The sequence below is a fragment of the Pavona decussata genome, unplaced genomic scaffold (assembly GCF_977016875.1).
Source record: "Pavona decussata unplaced genomic scaffold, jaPavDecu1.1 SCAFFOLD_156, whole genome shotgun sequence".
Taxonomy (NCBI): domain Eukaryota; kingdom Metazoa; phylum Cnidaria; class Anthozoa; order Scleractinia; family Agariciidae; genus Pavona; species Pavona decussata.
The window spans coordinates 3,013,679-3,034,906 of NW_028145568.1; the positions used below are offsets into that span (position 1 = coordinate 3,013,679).

The window sequence follows — 21,228 nt, forward strand, 5'->3', positions numbered from 1 at the left end:
GGATTGAGAGCTACATGTATAGTATAATTGGGAGGCCATTAAAATGTACGTCGCAAATAGGTTTCAACCTTTTTTATCTTTAATTCTAACAAACCCCATTTTAAACGGCACCGAAAAGATTAGATGAATAAATCAAGCAAACAATAGCTACACCAATAAGCATGAATCCCAATGTACGTGGATATTAAAGAAGATAAATTGTGCAACAAAATTAAAATGAGTTTAAGAACAATTGCTTCCTTCTTCATTTTATAGAGCTATCAGCACTGTAAATTATAAAAACAAAATACCGTTGAAGATGTATGATGAATTGTTTTTCAGACATAGATGAATGCGCAACTCAAACAGACAACTGCAGCACATTATCTACCAAGTGCAGTAATTTCCAAGGCGGGTATGAGTGCCAATGCCAGAGCGGCTACAAATTTCTTCAAGGAGATGATTTCAATTGCGAACGTAAGCATGTTATTTTTTGTCGTTATGAAAATATCTCCTTGATAGTATTGATGCATGGTTAGTCGGAGAAAGAGTAAGGACCAATTTATATACGTCACATTGCAGGCACGTGGGATGAAATTCACGCCTAGAAAACAATCGAATTCATAATACTATAGACCAATAACAAAAAAAAAGAATGATTTGATAAGATTGAGAGTAAGAATGAGAATGATTAAGGCAATACCCATGGGAAGTTACCTTTAACATTCTAAAGGACTGCAGATAAACATGTGAATCTTTTAAGATTCTTTTAATTACCTTTCAAAAGTTGAAGTGCATTCAACTGACGACTGAATTCGACAAACAATAAGGCCTAGTAATTTGTTTGCGTTGAGCTTTAAAATAAGAACAACATTTTTTCACAGCTTTGTGTGAGGCTCGTGTTCTCATATATAACTGTTGGGAATTCAGGGTTACAAACTTCTCAATCTACTCAATTTCTGTTCATCATAATAAATTGGCACCTTAGCCGACTGAGCTCGAGTACAATTCTAGCTACTGTAGCTGCGAGTGATTAAGAACCGTAGTATTAATTAAATTTGTGTAAATATATACAAGCTTTAACTGAAACATATCAGTTGCTTTCGATGTTTACTTAAAGCACGTATATGCCACTAATCAGGTGGATTCAAAATAAGATAAAAAAAAAAAAAAGGAAAACACTTAAAAAGTGTTTCATGGATGTTGTTTTAAAACCACTTGGTTCAATCCTCTTGACAAGATGATGTAATTTATTTGCATCCCCCACCCCCCTTACCCCCTCCCCTCCTCCCCTAAAAAAAAAAATTAAAGGAAAACTAGGCCTTAGTTTAGAATTTCAACTTCTCAATCTACTCAATTTCCGTTCATCATAATAAATTGGCACCTTAGCCGACTGAGCTCGAGTACAATTCTAGCTACTGTAGCTGCGAGTGATTAAGAACCGTAGTATTAATTAAATTTGTGTAAATATATACAAGCTTTAACTGAAACATATCAGTTGCTTTCGACGACCTTTGTTGTTTATGTTTACTTAAAGCACGTATATGCCACTAATCAGGTGGATTCAAAATAAGATAAAAAAAAAAAGGAAAACACTTAAAAAGTGTTTCATGGATGTTGTTTTAAAACCACTTGGTTCAATCCCCTTGACAAGATGATGTAATTTATTTGCATCCCCCACCCCCCTTACCCCCTCCCCTCCTCCCCTAAGAAAAAAATTAAAGGAAAACTAGGCCTTAGTTTAGAATTTCAATTTGCCTTCATAAAGCCATGCTTTTGTCCGGGGCTTTTTGTAAAAGCTAGAGCGAAAGACCAAAGCCAGAATGTTACAGAATATATGCCGTTCTCTATCTGTTGTCTGAAAGAGACATTTCCTAAAGAAGTCATGTTTTCATTCACATTTAGTGATCTCATGTCCACCACTGGTAGAGGCCACAGGAACTTCGGTCACTCCTAGGGAATGTGTGGTTGTTGAAGGAAGAAACGTCAATGATACTTGCACCTTCAGTTGTAGCGAAGGATACAAGCTTCCAGACCCCAACCAACCCACCTTAACCTGCCTGAATACTGGATACTGGGACAAAACAGTCATAAGCTGCCAACGTAAGTTCAGTTTTTGACTGTTCCGTCGAAACGTACTTCAGACGTTTTGACATGCATTATAAATAAGATAAATGCTCTCCCTGTCAGCATGGATAAACCTAATACACAATGCCTGGATTATAATAAATAGCCTCAAACCACCGTCGCTTCCTATCTTACGACAAGACGGATTGTCGAAAGTCCAAAGTGCTGATAGTTACATAAACGCTTTTCTTTGTAAGCTGATCGTGGTAATGGCGCTTAAATTTTTAACTTAGGATAAAGAGCTTAAGATAATCTTAACAAAGGATGTGAGCTTCCAGACCCCAACCAACTTAAAATCTTAACTTTATTTAATAAATCATAAGCAAATTAAACGGTTAAATTAATTTATCAAGTTCTTCCCCAATAAACTGCTTATTTATTTCTTTAATTTAGCTTATTTGTTTTGTTTGTTTTTAGGAGAAAGTTGTCCTGCTTTACCTTCTATTAGTAACGGACAACTTACCCCATCGTTCTGTGCAGTAAGTGGTTATTTCTTTGGTGAGAATTGTCAGTACAGCTGCAACTCCGGATACAGTCTGACAGGGAAATCATTGAGGACCTGCCAGGCAAACGGAACGTGGGACATCAAGTCTATACCAACATGCGATAAAGGTAGTAGACCATTTCCGAGTTGCTTTGGACCTCATTATGAAAGCGAGGAAAAGTGCAAAGTTTTTCCTATAAAAATTAGTTTTCGTCCATATTCAAACAAAACTAATTTTCAAATGAAAAGTTTTGCTTTTAGCCTGGGTTTCATAGTAAGGTTCACAGCAACTCGGAAATGGCCTATTAGAAGGTATCATTTTGGTCTGTATTGAGAACGGGATAGGCTCCATGGGCTTTGATATTTGTTTTTATTTCTTGCATAGTAATGTCACCCAGCTAGGCTAAGTTGGTTGGTTGGTAGCGAAGCCTAATATACAAATACATGTACTGTTCACTCACCAAAAGGTGGGCGCTTCTAGCCTAAATTTATTGAACATTGGACGAGCACTTGCAGGTACAACAGAGCTAAGACATATCCAGTTCTTCTAAGGAAGTGCGCTCTTATCCGGTTCATGCTCGACCATTTTTTCTAACATTAAACTCAGATGAGCATTTTAACAACGGGGTATCCCCGGATTTCATTCATATCAAGAATAGTCCACGACGTGAAACGTGTGGATCATTTATGGACACTGATGAGTCGGAATTCGATCTAGAAGATACGTGTGTAAGTGGAATAGTGGCTCCTGCAGAAGAAAATAAACTAAAAGGAAGCCATACGGTTCGCAGAAAAGTTCAGGCGCTCACTGAAGTTGTAAACATAACAACTGCAATATACCTTACCATAGATGTCAGGACGATCTCTCGTTGAAGGGTTGAGAAAGTAGTACTTGTGCCAGGGAAATTAACTCTAATCTCACTACCTTTCCAGGTGTTCAGTAACACCAGTTGTGTCTCAGAGATAGTGAGAGCTAAAGTAACTCTAACTTACCTACTCCTCAGTATACCCAAAGCCTTGGATCACATGCCCATCCAATGTTTTGGTCGATCTTGCGCCAAATGAAAAAGAATACGACGCCACCGCATTGATTGGCCAACCCCAATCCAACGTTCAGGATGTCCAGATGTACCCAGAAAAACATCGCAACAACATGGTGTTCCCATACGGTTCAACGGTACTCACATATGTCGCCAAAAATGGAGCAGGGGATACAGCGAACTGCACTACAAATATATTAGTGCAAGGTAGGCCCACCATGGATGCAGTTATAGCGCTATCATATTAATTTCTCTACATACAGCATTTTGTCATGGATATTTTTTGGAAACATTACCTCCGTTGTTGTAAATTCATCCCTACAGCCATTTCAGTAATTCGGAATCGGTCTTCTGGAGGCCCAGAAATTCCAACTACAAAAGCGAGACTAAATAGCCTCATGAACCATATCTCTATGTAAAGATATTCTAGTGAGGAGGGTTGGTAGACCTTCTCTCCGAGCATCGGACTTGCTGGCAATACCACGTTTTAACCCGATTCACGCAACACTCGACCTCCTATAGAGGTTCGGTTTTACGGAATGCCATGATCACTAGAGTAGGATCGTAAGCAGATATCGAGTATAAGGACATTGGACGAAAACTCCGCGCCTTAAGTGCATTTAAAGATTTTAATTTCGCGGCAACATCAGCTTCTTTAGTTCATTTTAAACATTGATACTACGTTTATAACTGATTTTTTTTTTTTTCAGATAATTTAAATGAATTGTAAATTGTTTATTTATAGTTAGCTTCAGCATTAGCCGTTTACACGATCCCGCAAGCTGTTTTGCTTTAATATTTTATCGTGTATCAATAAAGACGATTTGTTTATCTAAAAGGCCTAGCTTCTAATGAGTCTCCCGCCTGTAGCTGACTGGTTATGTATCCAACCGGTGTGCGGAGGGACAAGGCTTTCAATTGTGTCGGAGACTCATGCTCAACGAGCTTGGAATTACCACGTCTTTCTTACCGTGCATGTACATGCGAACTTCTCTTAACCCTCCACAGATCAAGCATTTTTGTGTGTGTGTCTTCTGGGACCAGGGGGGAGCACTATGACAATGCGATTTGGAGAAGAATTGCGACGTCAAAAAGATGTTTCTCTTAAGGGAACGGGAAGTGATGACTTGATATGAGGCTGTTTTGTATTTATTTATTTATTTATTTATTTATTTATTTATTTATTTATTTCGACACAACCTCAGACAGTAAAAAAAAAATTGATCGAAAAGTAATGACATAAAAAAAGGAAATGTACCGTAAGAAAGTTAAGTTTCATACATTTCTCCAATGTCTGACTGAACTTGCTCGTCAAAAATTGGTTGCCACAGTAACATCAAAAACATAAACTTTGGACAGAATTCATCCCACACCCACGGTGTAGGTATGGTTAAAAAATACGTATGGCGTGATAACACTAAATTTATTTAGTACCTACTTATTTAATATAAATTGTGTTCTTAGTGATTGATTTTCTTGCAGACAAGCAGGCGCCAACCATCCTCTATTGCCCTGAAAACATTTATCAGGTTATATCAGGATCAGGCGCGAAAGTGACTTGGCGCGAACCACAATTCACGGACAATGTCAAAGTAGAAAGAGTTACATCGACAAAGAAATCTGGGGATTATTTTCAGCTGGGGTCTATCTCGGTAAAATACGATGCTTTTGACCAATCAGGAAATTCTGTTAGCTGTACTTTTACCGTACAACTTAAAGGTAAGTTTATTTACTTCACTGCATGTATCTAGAGCCCAGGCTCAACGAGCTCCCTAAAAAACTAAGCGACCAAGTAACCACCAAAGAATCACAAACAAACTGCATGACTTTGACCAAGCGTCCGAACTACTGATTCATGGTTTCCTCGCTTAATAGCCAAAATCACAGCATAAAAGATCTGACTAATTAAGGATGGGAGTTTATCTTGATAAACTTTGATATATGTACTACGGCCGTTATTGTCTGTTTTAATACCGTTTCTACTTTTAATCAATGGTATTAAGTAGAAGAGAGATTGCCACATAAAATATCTAACCCCCCCCCCCCCCCTTGGGGCGTATTAGTCACCATATAAATGAGAAAGCTTTCGAGGTCCCGTTTGCACGTACAGATTACTACAAATTCTCATATTTTCCTAAAACGATAAGAGAGCGGAATGTCATGTGAAGCAGTTAATGCCCCTTCCCTCACGGCATTTGTAAAATACATTTAAATTGATGGTTTTTACCTATCTGTTTTTTTTTTTTTTTTGTATCTATTTTATTTATTGTTTATCTGTACACTATCGCTGACCGATTCTCAAGAATCATGATTTTTGATGGAGATATGGCAGATAGATAGATAGATAGATAGATAGATAGATAGATAGATAGATAGATAGATAGATAGATAGATAGATAGATAGATAGATAGATAGATAGATAGATAGATAGATTTTCTAATTGTAACAATTGTAATTTACTCTTATTTTGGTTGAGATGCTCAAGAAAACTTCTCTGACACGTGATTTGAGTTTTACATTCAATCATTCATCCGTTTATTCGCTCATTTCTTAGTTGGTTCATTCAGTCATTTAATATGAACGGTCATTCGTTTAATAGCTCGGTAGAAAAGAGACTTCTCTCCGTGTGCTTAATTCTAAAAGAGTTTCTATTTCCCTGAAGTACTCAATACTCCCGTAAGAAAAATTGAAACTTTGTGAAAAGCCGAGAGAGACGGACACGGTAACGCCCACCCTGCGGTTGCAATTATAAAACTAATGGTATTACAAAAGTTTTCCCTAAGATGGTTGAAGTTGATTTTGTTGAGCGTGTTGAATTGAAAAATGTTAGAATTTGCTTGAAGGTGTCTACGTGAAGGAAAGGTTAACTTAATAAACAAAAGAGCTTATGGTGATAATTTTCCCTTTTATTCACAGCTAAAAAGTGCGTCATCCCTGAAGATCCTGATAATGGGAAATTGAGTTGCACCAGCTTCGGAGAAATGATCTTTTGCACCATTCAATGCGACGGAAATAATCAAACGTTTCAATACACGTTTAGCGTAAGCTGTACCTCCCAAACTCTGACATGGCCGACGATACCAGACTGTGTTGGTGAGTTAAAAATTTATTTAAACAAAAAACAAAAAACAACAACAACAACAATACGACCTTTATACTCACTTAAAAAAAAATGTGGTAGAACTGACTGACTTCTCTTTAGTTAGGTAGGAACAACAATAAGACAAGGATGACACCGAAGTCAATGGAGGCTTTTTTAAACATAAAGGCACACTGCCCCTTTCCTTCCCTCCCCTCACACCCTTTCTCCAACAACACCTGATTTCCTTTGCTTATATTTTTGCTCGTAAAAGTAATTGCGGAATCTTTTCATGGCGACTGTCTGTTTTTAAATATTATCAAACGCCACAAACTTCGCGCTTAGCGCCCGCGCCTGGGATTTGAGTAGGACGCTTGGTTACCAAGACTGAACGAATGCTTGCGAAGTAGTTCTGAAACCAACGGCGCGTTTTTAGGGCTATTCTACAGGAGAAACGACCAGCACATATAAGAGACTTCTTTAGTGTGAGTAATTTAAAAATTATTTGAGATAAATATAACTTTTTAGTCGAAATCCATGTTTCTTATAGCCCATGTTTTGACAGGTAGGTTTTCCATTTATAGAGCGCATTCATATTCCTTCCTACACGTAAATATATTATTAATGAGAGTTACTTATCTCACATCTGCTTATTTTTAAAGTTGCAAAAGTTGTCATTCTAATTTCATACAATGTCGGATGGGACGTAATAGCCAATTTGTGATCTATCGTAAGCTTCTCGTTAAAGAACCGAGAATTGAGCGGCAAGTGGGAAAGGGGGAGGGGAGAATGTGCTACCATTTCGTTTAATCGTGTGGCCCTTTGGAAGTGCCAACCCATTTCTGCAGGACGTTCGTGTAAGACCCATCGTTACGTTGTTCAACTTGGATCCACATTTTGCCATTTATATTTGTTTTTATTGTTTCATTAGATGCTGTCGTTAGGCCCGACACTGGAGTGTGCCCTGAAGGAAAAATTAACCAAACTTCATTAGTGCCTGACTTTGAAAATCCGGAAAAATATTGTGGTGAGTGATAATAACAACCTCAAATTACGTTTTCGGTAAAAAATGTTCCTTACAGCGTCCTTTAGGAACAACATCATTCAACACAGAAGTTAGAGCCCGGTGTTGTTATAAATGAGGCAAGGTTAAAGTCGGAAACGATGGAAATAGAAGCATTAACATTTAATTTTTTTACTTATTTGTTTATAAAGGGGATGATAACGAGATAAAGAAAATCGCCCTTGAGAACTCTGACAATTTTTCGTAGTTCAACGATCGTGACATATTTAAGGCTTTCATGCTTATGACTTAGCATACGATTTACCGTCTTTATTATATACAATTTTTTAATCAGTTTTAAATAATCTTTCGTCAAAAATGAAGTAAATATTAATGAATATCTATTTACATTTAATGACATCGAAGTTCAGTGGAACCTCACCTTACGTCTACCTCGTCATAACGAGCACTTTTTTTTTGTCCCGAACGAATTGAAATTCTATTCATTTCCTTAGTGTTACAACCTAGTAAATCCGACCACCCCGTTTATACGACCACACTTTCACGCTCCAAAGGTGGTCGCATTAACGGTGTTCCACTGTCGTCAGTGTTCACCACGTATCCATGAAATTTGTGTTGTGGTTCAATTTTATCCTTGGTTTAAATTTCATCTTCTACTGTAAAACTGTTTCAAACTCATTATTATGCCTTTCCATACCCAAGAACAACAGGAAAAAGATAACATTTAAACCAAGAATAAACTTGAACCACTACATATGCAAAATCTGGACTGTGTGCAAACTCGAGTAACCGTGGTTCTAGACATGAGGGTTCTCATTGCAGAATTGAGCACAGCGTCGTAAACAATTTGTTTATTCGATCTAGCGTCAACAAATCATAGTCATAAGCGTGTGTACTGCACCCATGTGAAATTCGGCTGACATTAAACAAGTCAGTTTCCACTTTCACTTTTAAGTTTAAGACCCAGTTTGATATATAGCAGCGTAAATCAAAATCCCCCCTCCCCCAAACATTAATCAGCAAAATGATATTTTTCTTTAATTTCAGTCAACTGTCCTCGTGGAATGAAGTACGATTCTGCTTCGAAAGACTGTGTAGACTGTCCCGTGGGGTACATAAGCCGACAGGAGTCGAGCCCCGATTGCACTAAATGTCCCCCCAAATCCAGCACCCCTACAAAAGGGTCAAAAGTTTGCACTGGTGAGAAATTGTGAATTGCTGCAAATAACATTGTCATTAAAATAAATTGCTATTGTTATTACTAAAGTCGCAGTACGCATAAAAGCCGCCTTTGGAAGCGATTATTTTTCTTGCTAACAGGATAAATAATTCGTTGTCCACGGAACGTCTGCATATGCAGAAGATTGTTTCAACCCACTTGAGCTACGAGGCACATTGCAAAAGTGCACCATTGCTTTATCTCGAATTAGCGTTGCGCATACCTTGTTATCTTTGTAAATTATGAGCGAAAAGGTGATAAATTCCAAAATTTATAATTAATAATATTTCATATTCTAAAGTTCCAACTTTCGAGCTGAACAAAAATGAAAGCAAGGATGCAGTTTTCCCGATACAGCAAGAGAGTGATTTTAACTTCTTTATCCGGTCCGCCGTTCAGCTAAACGTCCGTCCTTTCATGCTACTAGGGTTGGAACGTGGCCTACAATATGAGACCCCCAATACCAGGCCCCAACATACGATCTCAGGCCCCGACATACCATATCAGGCCCCGATCTACCATAACAGGCCCCGACATTAACGTCTATTGTTTAGTCGTGTTATGATGAAAACTGAACTTGGAATGCTTGTTAATCGAATGGCTTTTCTCCAACGTCTGAATAATAAAATAATCTACACAAATAAAGCGTCCTACTTCGGAACTGATCGAGCTGCAATTAAGGCGCACAGAATCAATCAACGTCCCCTTGCTGACCTTCAAATCCTTCGCCATCTTTCATGTCTGCAAGTCACGCAAGCTTGTCAAAACCTGGCGCAGACTGTACGTAGTTCAGCCGAGGCTTGCGTAATTCATTGCAAATGAAAACAACGCCGCAAAATATTTCTTTTTTTTTATACAAAGCTTGCGAGAGAAAAGTCTCTCATGCAGTAGAGTACAAACTCGCTCTAGAAGCATTGTTCCGGCCGAATGCTCGTTTATTTATATCTACTTCGTCGCGAAATATTTTCGAACATATTCAGTGGAGAGGTGAATAACTCGGGCGCTTACAAATCCGCCTGAAGAATTGCCTCGCTCACTTCTACGAAAGAAATGATGTTCATTCAAAACTTCTACATACGCTCCCCTTGGAAGTAATAAGAGATAATATATTCACAAACACGCATGCATTCAAACACAAAATAGTTTTTACTGATAACATGCCTTTAACTGATAAGTTTCACAGCCCTTTTTACGTTAAATCAAACCTAACAGTAACCAAACCCTAACCCTCTACACTATTATACCGAGAAAATTACGAAGGAATCGCAGCGGTTTGTACTGAAACACCGGTACCTGTCCGTATTGCTCTCGTGTTAATAATAATTAATGTGTACTCAAATTCATTTTAACCCATCATGTCAACATATAGAACTGCATATCATTTTACAGACAAATCCCTTTACACACGGGAACTTTAACTTTCGGTAATACAGCTCAATATTTTACAATTAAAATTCAAAACTCTAGCGTTCTGTGATTCAACATTTCCCCAGATAAGATTCATCGGATTCATACCTTGTTTTCTTTCACATTTATAACGCGACAACACACAGACAGAGGTGACTATTCATTGTCGGGTGGAGACAAGGCTATTTCCGGTTGCTCACTATTTTTGGCTAGTGCCGGTCCGTGTACCTTCCACGCCGAAGATATGCCGAGATTTTAGAAGTTTCACGCCAGGCAACCGCGGAAGTGCCTGTCCCAGGAAAATTTTATGCCCACCGCCTGTACATTCTAATTTCCTACACTGGGAGAAAAATCGTGAATATTTTTGGCCAAAAACGGTTCGTTTGAACGAGAAAAGTTTTCACTCCATTACACCTATGAGGTCTAAGGCCATGCATTACCTCCGCCCGTAAACGGATTTGATAACTAAAGGTAACTAGTTGATTACTGTGCTGACGTTTGGAGGTTTGCCCTTTCTTCAAAGGGAATCCTCTTACGACGAGCTAGCGCTAGAAACGTCAGCACTAGAATCTCTTCACGTGCTTTTGCTCAGCTAGACTGATCACAGTCCCCTATGTTTCCGTGGGATTTTCGAGACTAATACCATTTTAGTTTGAAAAAGCGGGCGCACCAGGGGAAAGTGTCTAAACTACCGAGGGGGGACCTAGTCATTTCTTTGAGTAAGGGAGGGGGAGGAGGTAGAAACTCCCGCTCCCCTCAGTAGTTTAGACACTTCCCCAGGTTGCGCTTGCCTTTACAAACCAGGATTGCGGGAGTTCGATAGAAGCATACGAGTCTCGAAAATCCTACAGAAAAATAGGGTACAGTGAACAGTCTATTGCCCAGCTACCCGCTAAGTGTTTAATGATTAAATAAAAAGTTTTGTGCGATATTTTCGGGGACAGCCTGCTACGAAAATGGCGTTTGCAGTGTACATTTGATCTGGATAACTCTAACCAATTGCCATTAGCTTAGTCGTGCTGTCATTGCGAATTTTTGGAAGTCGCCCCCCCCCCCCCCCCTCCGTCCCCCAAATTAAGATGTTGATAGCCACCCAAGTAATTCAGACTTCATTCACAGTATAACATCACAACATTTCATGCATTGAGACGGGGAGGTATTTTGCGTTGAGTTTTGGTAATCGTCCCGACCGAGTTTTTGCCAGGATTGTAACTTGAACGTCTGTAAGTTACCGATGCGTTTTTTTTTTTTTTTTTTTTCAACCTTCCCAGTCATCGAGTGGATGTGAATACATGCCGAATTTACTTGCACAAAACGCTGAGCAGTAACCAGGATGCCGATCGTCAGAAGATTCTGAATAAAATCTTAGGCTCTTCCCAGACTTCCCACAACGCATATATCCAGGGGCATCCTTGTACAATGTATTACACCCAAGACATTCTCGGATGTCGTACATAACAAAATATTGGTCTTTGAATTCTTGTGACGCTGTACCCCAGTTATGTGCTGTTGCAAGCCACCTGAAATGAATCCGTCGTCTGAAAATTTCATCAGTTACGATGATTTGCCACCTCCGGCACACCAAGCTTAAAACCGCAATGGCGGCATCTCCTTCACTGAACCAGACAAACTGAAAAATTTCTTCTAGAACTTCGTCCGGCAGGCAATTAATGTCTAAAGGGAAAATGTTTGGAATTAACATAAAGCGTAAAGCTTTACAACTTTCTTTGGAGATAGCTTTGAAGTAACTCCTCGTGTGTTGAGTAATCCAAACGGCATTTATTGGCAACATTTTTGTAAAGGGGACGTGATAATCAGCAAAGTCAACTGTGACTTCCAATACTTCTGAGACGACTCATTTAAAGGCTAAACTGTTTTTAATAGACCAAGATATACCTAAACGACGTTTTGCGCATCCAATCTTCACTTATGATAACCTTTTCGTTTTCAAATTGAATCACTCGGAATAGACTTATGAAATCTTCCAATTAATACTTACTGTCAGTCTTGCTGTCTCCATCACTTCTAACACCATCATCTCGCGCTTGCTAAAAGAAACAGCACACAATAAGAATTGTTGACCGTGATGGTGTGTGATTAATGTGAAAGACAATGTTTAGCATGGCGGTCACAGCAAAGGTGCAATGAACAAAGTGGCGCAGCGTCATCCTTGTTGCGTTCTGTGACGCCGAAATTTTTAGACTAATTGCTTTTTGGCACTTACTGTCTGTGTTTCTGTGTTTTTCGTTCTCTTTTTATGCTTACTAAGGACCCACTCTCCCGATCTGAACTTTCTCTGAAAATATCAACGCAGAAACCACCTATTTAGTACTACTAACATAGATTCACTCTGAAGAATTAATACTCTATGTTCTTTATATGCGCATTGCGCATTGACGTACCCTTAGTTTGGATTTCCTTCTGAGCTTTGCCTTGTAATCAGCGGTGTTTTGCTGCGATTGACTGTCAATTTCTGAGTCATTTTTATCTGTCCTTCTTTTTGATTTTACATCACAGTCTCCGCCGGCTTCTTTTCGTTTCCGTTCCTTGCAATCGCTATTCAAAATGATAGACAATTTTTTGTTACAAAAATACGGGGTTTGTCATATTACGTCTTATCATATTTTGAAACCATTTCATCTTGCAAATGTAATAAAATTTCAGCGGTACACCTACCTTTGTGTTGGCTGCCTAATACATTCGTCAGTGTGGAGTAACACATGACCTATATTCAACCGGAGCTCCTCACAATCTCTCTATTAACAAAAAAATGAGCGATACTTTAGTTATCCTGTTTGTAAGTATGTGCAAAAATTAGACTTGTAGCTTGCCCCTTACGTTTACAGTTACAGTACAAAATACCGATACCTGTGAAAAATTGGGCCTCCATTCCTTTGCAATGCATTCTGCCATCTGTTGATATGAGATGGATCAAAGTATCAATGAAGTGGTTGCCAGTTCACAACAACCTTCCAAATTCACTTTTCCATACACAGGTTTGCTCAGTATGTTTTAATGAATATATCTACAGGTACCATACAAAAGTACTCTTCCAACCTTAAGCATGAACACCCCACAGCTTTTGCCATCTTCCTGTACCGCGTAATTAATGTTGACGTCCTTCCAAACTGTGTGGTCCTGGACTGTTCCGTCTTGGAGACGGCAATTTAAAAACAACCTACGAGAAAACATGACTTAGTTTCCAATGCGCGCTAAGTTAATAAGTATATGCAGACACTGCAGTGTAGCAGTATAAACAGAACTAATAAACACAGATCTTACCTGAATTTTCTGCTAAATTCTGAGCAATCTTGCGAACAGTTGCCAATAGGGTCGTAGTAGATAATTTCTTTTTTTCTCATATCTACACCCTAACCAAAAAAAAAGGTTCGTAATAAGCTGATGAAAAACATACTTTATTTCACTAAAAGACAAACTTAAACTCCACTTGTTTCTAAGCGTCCATGCCATCGTCTGAATCAGCAGTCCTAAGGTGCAAGTCCACATCTTCTTAACGGGTGTTTGCTTTTGAGTGGAGATCCTCTTTTGAGGGGGGGGGGGGGGGGGGGGCTACATAGAGATGAGCATGCCATTGGAAGAAGGGAGGAGGGGTAATAGACGGTATAGGATTGTTGTTTACCACTTGATGGGCCCTTTTACCGAGGGGGATTACAATCGGGGGGCTGGGAGGGAGGGTATGTTAGGGGCGCTTATAGCCTCCATTTTAGGGTATATATTTCTTGCTGCTGAAAAATTGACAACTTACCGAGTACATGAGGATCTTGCACGAAATAATTTTGCTAAAGTGAGTTAAACGCTAAACTATAATGAGGTAGCCTACCCCTAAACACCAATGAGATTGTCCTCTGTTAATCGGCAGCAAAAGCAGGTCCACTTCTTCAAAAGGACCCTTGAGCAGAAATACAAAAAACATTATCTATTTTTCTGCAATGAAAGTGTAATATGCAGCACGGCCTGCATGAAAATGTCCCTTCGTTGTGTTGAACAGAATCATTGCAATTCCAGTACATGTGTATACTGAAAACGGAGGAAGCAAGACTTCGACAAGCATCCTGTCTCTTCCCTTTTCCGCGTTTATGGGAGGCGGCGTGGCTCTGTGTTTGGTACGCCACACTTATAAACCGAAGTTCCCGGGATCAAGCGCTGTTCTAATTACTTGGATTTGCTATCATTGTGGCCTCGTTTTCAAAGCTAAGGTGGTGCTATGTAAGAAGCCAAATGGTCTGCCCACTTGCCAAATGGGGAGCATAAGAAATGTTATGTCTGACTTGTGCTAATTTTTCAGTAATTTATGTAGTGTCCCCAAATATTACTGTTTTGCTTTTTGCTTATACAGTAGTGCAAGCACGGTAGCGTTTAGAAGTTCAGGCTAATCCTTCCCCTTTCCGCGGGTTGTCGCCTTACCTTTGATTTCCGCAGTGTTGATAGATTTCCTCCTTGTTTGATTAAGGTCTCCAATCTCGCCCAAAAGAATGAGTCCAAGGTGGTTACTTTTCTACCACTCTATGAAACCAACCAAAAACGATGGAAATAAGCTGCTGTATTGTTCCAGGAAAATATTACATGTTACATGTTGTTAGTTTTCCTAACAACTAAAATGTGTAGCTCTAGATGGCAGGTCATCTGGACAGGAAAAAAAAAAAAGCATTTAGCGCTTACCCCTGTGAGACATCCTTCCTCGAGGTATGCCATAAAATAGTTGATAACCTGGTAAAAACGAAAGAAAGAAAGAAAGGCAGAAAGAAAGATCACCCTTTGTTTCTTCTTCTTCTTCTTCTACCGAAGTTAGCCCTCCCCCGCCCACCAATAAGAAGCTGGTATTGGTTTCAATTTACTTAGATTTCTCCTTATGTCTTACAAATAATATTTAATAACAAACCTAATAATTTTACCTCATCATTCAGCCAACCATACCGTGGGTGGATTGTGTTGAAGCTGCGTGCTGTTATGGGAATATTGTATCGCCATACCAGAATCTCGTCAGCTTTGCTCTTCTGGTATGCTTTCCATTTCACCATCACCTAAAACAAAAGGAATTGTATCAATTACATATGGTTTATGCAACACGACCTGACATTATTACGAACAAATAATCAAACCAGTATCACTAAATCGCTAAAAAATTACAAACTATAACATTGCTAAGATTGCTCTGAAAGATATTTGTACAAGCTATAAATCTTTTATTATTCAATATCAAGTGAACTTGTCAGTCTTGCAGGTAATGAGTTTAATGGAGCAACTCCTCCATCAGTAATTGTCGGCTTTACTGCGTTTGAATTGCATGGCTTGGCTATCAACCGTATTCTTATTTGTGGTTCCTTGACTCTTAAGTGAACTAAGGAACGCTTGACGAATCTATTAGTAGCAAATACTCCTTGCAGCGAACCGCTTTGCAGATATATTAATGCTAAAACGCCGTCTATGCACTAAATAATCCTACTGCCGATCGGAAACCGGAAACGATCGTTTAGTTGCATACCGTACACTTCATTTACATTTGTTATATATTTGCAATTTTTTTTACATACAGATTTTTAGTCACATTTACTCACATGTGGTCTTATGAACGTTTTCTTTAATTGTATGAGTTATGTAAATATTTTGCGTATATAGTTCGTGTAACAAATTTATCACATTGATCTTACCTCCTCTCTGCATTTAGACGACACTGAATCACTGTGAGAGGAATGTCCTGTGCCAACATTCCCTCGGGTTTCTGCGCAATAAATTTTTGATTAGTAGTTTAACGCCATCTCAATTCCATGTCGTTGGTCATAATTTGTGTTGTGTTTGAAAAAAAAAATACTGTTGTTTTGTTGTATAAATACCTCGAATATCCACATTGCTGAGATTAGGGGCATCTTGCTCGGCCTCCATTATATGTTCTGTGAAAAAGGAATATTTGTATGGCTAAAGCTTTGCAATGAAACCAATGGAGGCTTTATGGACTGGTGACGAAAATGAAAAATGTTTACCTTCTCTAACTTCCTTGCTTGTCTCATCGTTGCTGACATTCTGGTCACAAGGCTCTATAATATAAGATCAGATACTATTATACCAGTCTTGTAGGTGCAAAACGCAATATTTTCCCTTTTTTTCCTCTTATAATCAAATCTTCTAACTTTTGTTGGAACACCACAGAGCGTGATTTGGTGTTCTGGGCCTATGCTTTAATTATTTCAAGATTTCCGCTTGTGATAGGCACAAGACCTACCTCCCACTTTTATGTTTTCATATCCCAATATCAATATCAATATCATATCAATAGCATTCTTCTTCTTCTTCTTCTTCTTCTTGTTCTTATTGTAATTGTTTTTGTTATTTTCTGTTGGCATACCTTGGAAGTTGGGCGCTACGCTTCTCATTGGTTCCAGACTGACATAGTGATTCTCGCTTAGATGGCCTAGTAGTAGTGGTTCTCCTTCTTGATTATCTGCCTCTACTATCACCTGGTGGCAGTCGGTGTCGAGGCTTGTAACCACCCTTATCGTTCTCCCAAGGGCATGAGCCAATGCAACGAGAACGATATGGTCTCCCCATGTTCCATCCTTACTCATGCTCTCCAAATAAGAAGCCAAGTCGTTGTTTGGAACAAAGGAAGAGATGTCGTCATCAAAAATCTAAAATTAGATCATGGATTAAGGATCATGAGTTTGCTGTAAGGTTGGATGGCCAGGATTGAGCATATTACGCTTCAAACGCAGCGTAAACATTTTGCAAACACAAATCATTCATCGTATGTGATTGTAAGGATATCCTATCTTCTACCTACCGCTAATGCCTGCCACTAGGCAGGCATAACTGTAATATTCATTATTGTATTTATAAAATTGTAGCCGTCCTCAGACACTTACGCCGTTCGAGTCATTTTTCAATGTTTCTACAGCAATTCGCCTCAGGTTGGTGTGACTGTGGTCCGATTCTCCGACACGTTCCATCTGATCAGCAACAGCGTGAAACAAGCAATTTCCGTCATTGGGTATATTATCTCTCATTTGAAGACCAGAGCTGTGGATGTGTTGGAGCAATCGAGCTTCGTTTTCTTGGAGAGCTTTGTTTTCTTTGATGGATTGCTTTATGGCCTCCCGCATGTCATGGAGAAATCGCTGAGAGGAACCTTAAAGGAAATGACAAGAGAAGAAATGTTTTCATGTCGTCCGTGGTAATTGACGTACCTAACGCACACTGTATTATTTTGAACATCGGACTTTCAATTAAATTTTCGTTCAGAAGACCAGAGGTGGTCGGTGGCTCGAGATAAGGTTGTTATCTGTATTGTAAGGTTATTTCCTACGGCAAGAAACTTCAATCCTTTTTACTGATCGAATCGGCAAAGGAAGGGAATTATATTTAATTAAGGGAAGTTGAGACTGGGACAACTACACTCCTTCAGAAAATTTCCTACCAGGACAGCCGGCTTTAGGTTTGCGCCGATCGTCTGTCATCTGTTGACCACTTTGCTGAAGAAAAAAAAAGAAGAAGAAGAACAGAAAGAAAGGAAAAGAAAACACGTATTATGTCGGAGACATGAAATTATTTCAATACTCACATTACTAGACTTAGACAATCGAGTGCTTCTGAATTATTTTACGCACCTTTTGTGGGCCATTGTAACTGAACGTTGATGGCTGATCAGGCTTGTTGCTACTGCTTGCCGCCTGCTTGCCGGCTGGTGCCTCACTGATGGACCCTGACATCATAGTTTCGGGAACGGAACTCTCGTCTTCCCCTTTCTTCCTTTGCACGCTTCTCAAAAGCAAAATCCCATCGCTATCATGTTGAAGGCTCCTATTTGGTCCGGTGTGGGCGCGAATCGCTTTCTCTAACTTATTTCGGTAAACGTCGTTGATGTGTACATTACTGGTGTGTATTTTCAGACGCATCATGAACAGGTGATTTCCGGGAAGCATCATATTGAAGGAGTAGTTGGAGCGGTTGATGCTGTTGTGCAATTGTTCCTCTACTTCCGTGTTGATGATTGCATTAAGCTCGGGAACCAGAGTCACTCGTCGCAACAAATCTTTTGGACAAGACGAGTTTTTTTCGTAAAAGCGATCATATAGAGAGTACCGATCCGATACGCCAGTAACTGGATGAAGATCGTCTCCGTGTACCTCAGAGCCAAATCGAAGTGCTTTCGGGAGAGAAGCACCTTGAACCCAAGGCAAGTGTCGAACCAGGCTACCTTCCTCCGCTGCACTGATGTTGGTTTCCGATGGTGAAAACAACCTGCCATCATGTGGTCTAAAGAAATGTGGGATTGTATTGTTTGCGTGCGCTGCTAGACGTTGTGGCATATCGGAGATGTTTACAGAGGGTGGAAATGCGAGCGATCGCAGCAAGTCCACGTAATCTCTCGGGCTTTCTCCTCTCAGTACAAATTTGATGCAATAGACCACCATGTGTGGACACGAAGCAGATGCCCATCCCCCTAGAAATATAACAATAATTTCAATTTCATAATTTCATAAAGCCATTGACCTTTCAAATGATTGATAAGACATCACGTGCAGTGGTTTTACGTCCGATTAAACCTTGTCCTTATTAGTACGCGGTGTTGAATGTTTTTGACGCATGCTAATTTCCAACGTTCACAAAAGCATCATTGTTATTAACTCTCTTGACACACGCTATTCCAGGAATGTTTTTTAAGCCGTTCAAAAAAATTCGCAGCACGTGTTTTATCGGGTCTAAAACCACTCGGCTGCACCTCGTGGTTTTAAATCCCGATGAAACACTACTGCTCGTGTTTTGAACATTACATTTTAAATCGTACATATCTGGCATAAACAAAATAGCACTATACTATGAACGACCGCATAAGCAAATTTAACTTTCATTTAATTTTTTTTTTTATTCCTATTTTTAAATTTGTTGGAATTCAATTGATTTATTGGGATATCGAAGCTTTTTAACTATATTCTCATTGTCTGTCCCAGCCTCCTTTTTTTGGACAGTGATTAATCGATTAATATTAACCTAAATATAAATTCAAAGTACTGGTTATTTTACGTACCAGATGCCCCCCAGATTTTTGTGAAAATCTTCTGAAAATTTTCAGGAATTCCCAGTTTCGATCTGAGGTGTGTAACACAGTCTGCTTTTGACATTCGTGTAGAGTCATGGACGCCATACCTGCGGCAGATTGCTTGAAGAGTTTTGACCTACGGAATTGATCGATACTGAATATTTAATGCTTAAATGATATGCATAATTGTGACATATATCAGGGCGTTTGCAACCATCTTCTAAAGATTGCAATGAAAAGTACGTGACGGCCATGTTGGTCTACCACAAAAAGGAAGCTAATGGGAAGCAATGTAGCGACGTAAATTGGTTCGCGTTACACCCAAAATTTGTATGGCGGTACGCTGTATTTGTATTTCGAATTCAATATAATGCTTGTGTTTGACTTGTGAAGGTCTGCATCTTGCTTGACATATTATTTTACTTACCTGTGCGAAGTGCATCATTTCGATAAGTTCTTCTTCAGAAGGAGTGTTTTCAATGAGAAATTTCTCGTCGTTTTGTTCCGTTTTGTCTGCGACATCATGTTCATGAGGAAGTCGTCTACATTTCCTGTGCTCTGTATTGTAAACCATGTTTCCTCTTCTAGTACTCTGCCCAATCCAGGGTGCCCAGAACGAGTAACTCGGTTTCACTGTATATGGATTGCTACTTTGATCTGTTGGGGCGAGAAAATAATTGTGTTACCGAGACGTTCGACAGGAGAGGAAGAAAGGAAGGAGTGAATGAAAAATTACAGACGGCCAACGAAAAAAACAACGGAGTATTTGGGTAAGCCGGTTCATAGATAGAGTTTACTCGTTGTACGAGTTCACTTCTAGCCCGATTCAAGTTCTCTTCATTTTTTGGTTTTTATTTTGCCTTGATATCTTTGATTGCGTTTTTTGTTTTCATAATAATCCGCGTACTGCTGTTGGAAGCATTGAACAGGAGCAAGATTTTGTTATTGTCAACGCGAAGAGTTGAGATCATTTTTGGTAGCAAATTAACCCGATTCCTTATTCATCCTTGCCTTAAAGGGTCTGTCCAGTTAGCTTCAATCACTATCCCTTGTGAAGCCCACGAATGAGGAAAATAAATGCATGGCCTTCTACATTTTGCCCGCAAAGGGAATAGGTTCTTGGTTATTCTGGGTTTCCTGAGTACGCAAAAAGATGGTGCTTGAGTCGGGCAGATAGTACTTCTTCAACGTCAATTTTCTCATGGGAATGGTATCTCTGCTTCAGGTGTATGCACCTAAAGGTATTAATTTCCTACGGAAGTTTATGAATTCTAAGGGATGTTGTATATCTCTCTCAATAGTAGCGAATCACAGTTCCGGATAATGGCTTTAGTGATAGATGATTAGAAATTTTTCGGTTTGTTACGAGCACATCCTTGTCTAAACGAGAATAACAACAAGAATAACAAGAAGAAGAAGAAGAAAACACAAAGAGAACAATAAAAGTTAGATCCTGCATAGTTGGATGGATGGATGGATGGATGGATGGATGGATGGATGGATGGATGGATGGATGGATGGATGGATGGAGGGAGGGTTGGATGGATGAATGGATGGATGGATGGATGGATGAATGAATGGATGACTGTACGGATTCATCGTGGTTTGGATGCTTATACCTCGGATAAGTCCGCGAGCTATAATCGAAAGCTCAATTTGTCGCCAAAACGTTTCAATATCAACTTCGTCGTTTTGGCCTGTCAGATCTGGAACCTCAAGGTCATCAACTGAAAGATACAAAGACATTGCTTTTGTATTATAAAGGGCAGTATGATATGTATAACTCTGGACCCTTGTAATGAACAAGTCTTACCCT

The 21,228-nt window shown here is 39.3% G+C and overlaps 2 protein-coding genes across 2 annotated transcripts in view; one reads left to right on the top strand and one right to left on the bottom strand.

Annotated features, from left to right (window-relative positions):
- Positions 1-21,228, top strand: part of LOC146465294 (uncharacterized) — a 46,232-nt gene that overhangs the window by 11,458 nt on the left and 13,546 nt on the right. Inside the window, exons 10-17 of the mRNA XM_085128492.1 lie at positions 322-456; positions 1,885-2,082; positions 2,524-2,718; positions 3,595-3,837; positions 5,113-5,349; positions 6,548-6,724; positions 7,642-7,737; positions 8,782-8,934. Of these exons, the coding sequence (XP_084984618.1) occupies positions 322-456; positions 1,885-2,082; positions 2,524-2,718; positions 3,595-3,837; positions 5,113-5,349; positions 6,548-6,724; positions 7,642-7,737; positions 8,782-8,934 (1,434 nt within the window). The remainder of the gene's footprint in view (positions 1-321; positions 457-1,884; positions 2,083-2,523; positions 2,719-3,594; positions 3,838-5,112; positions 5,350-6,547; positions 6,725-7,641; positions 7,738-8,781; positions 8,935-21,228) is intronic.
- LOC146465295 (uncharacterized) lies at positions 11,412-21,150 on the bottom strand. Its single transcript, XM_085128727.1, has 22 exons — positions 21,032-21,150; positions 19,840-20,069; positions 19,401-19,548; positions 17,980-18,815; positions 17,790-17,844; positions 17,239-17,501; positions 16,722-17,004; positions 16,360-16,413; positions 16,213-16,269; positions 16,030-16,100; positions 15,274-15,402; positions 15,041-15,088; positions 14,786-14,884; positions 14,202-14,270; positions 13,643-13,731; positions 13,418-13,538; positions 13,229-13,273; positions 13,037-13,116; positions 12,763-12,916; positions 12,585-12,656; positions 12,360-12,408; positions 11,412-12,034 (listed from the first exon to the last, which is right to left on the bottom strand). The coding sequence occupies exons 2-22, from the start codon at positions 19,984-19,986 to the stop codon at positions 11,619-11,621; spliced, it is 3,285 nt and encodes a 1,094-aa protein (XP_084984853.1). The 5' UTR covers positions 19,987-20,069; positions 21,032-21,150; the 3' UTR covers positions 11,412-11,618.

Bases quoted from the DNA above. Each gene is read 5' to 3' on its own strand.
- LOC146465295 (XM_085128727.1), bottom strand. From the start codon at position 19,986: ATGGTTTACAATACAGAGCACAGGAAATGTAGACGACTTCCTCATGAA. The intron at 16,414-16,721 runs GTATGCCAACAG...CTTATATTATAG, and splicing joins CGTAGCGCCCAACTTCCAAG to AGCCTTGTGACCAGAATGTC. The intron at 13,539-13,642 runs GTAAGATCTGTG...GTTTTCTCGTAG, and splicing joins GAATTTAGCAGAAAATTCAG to GTTGTTTTTAAATTGCCGTC.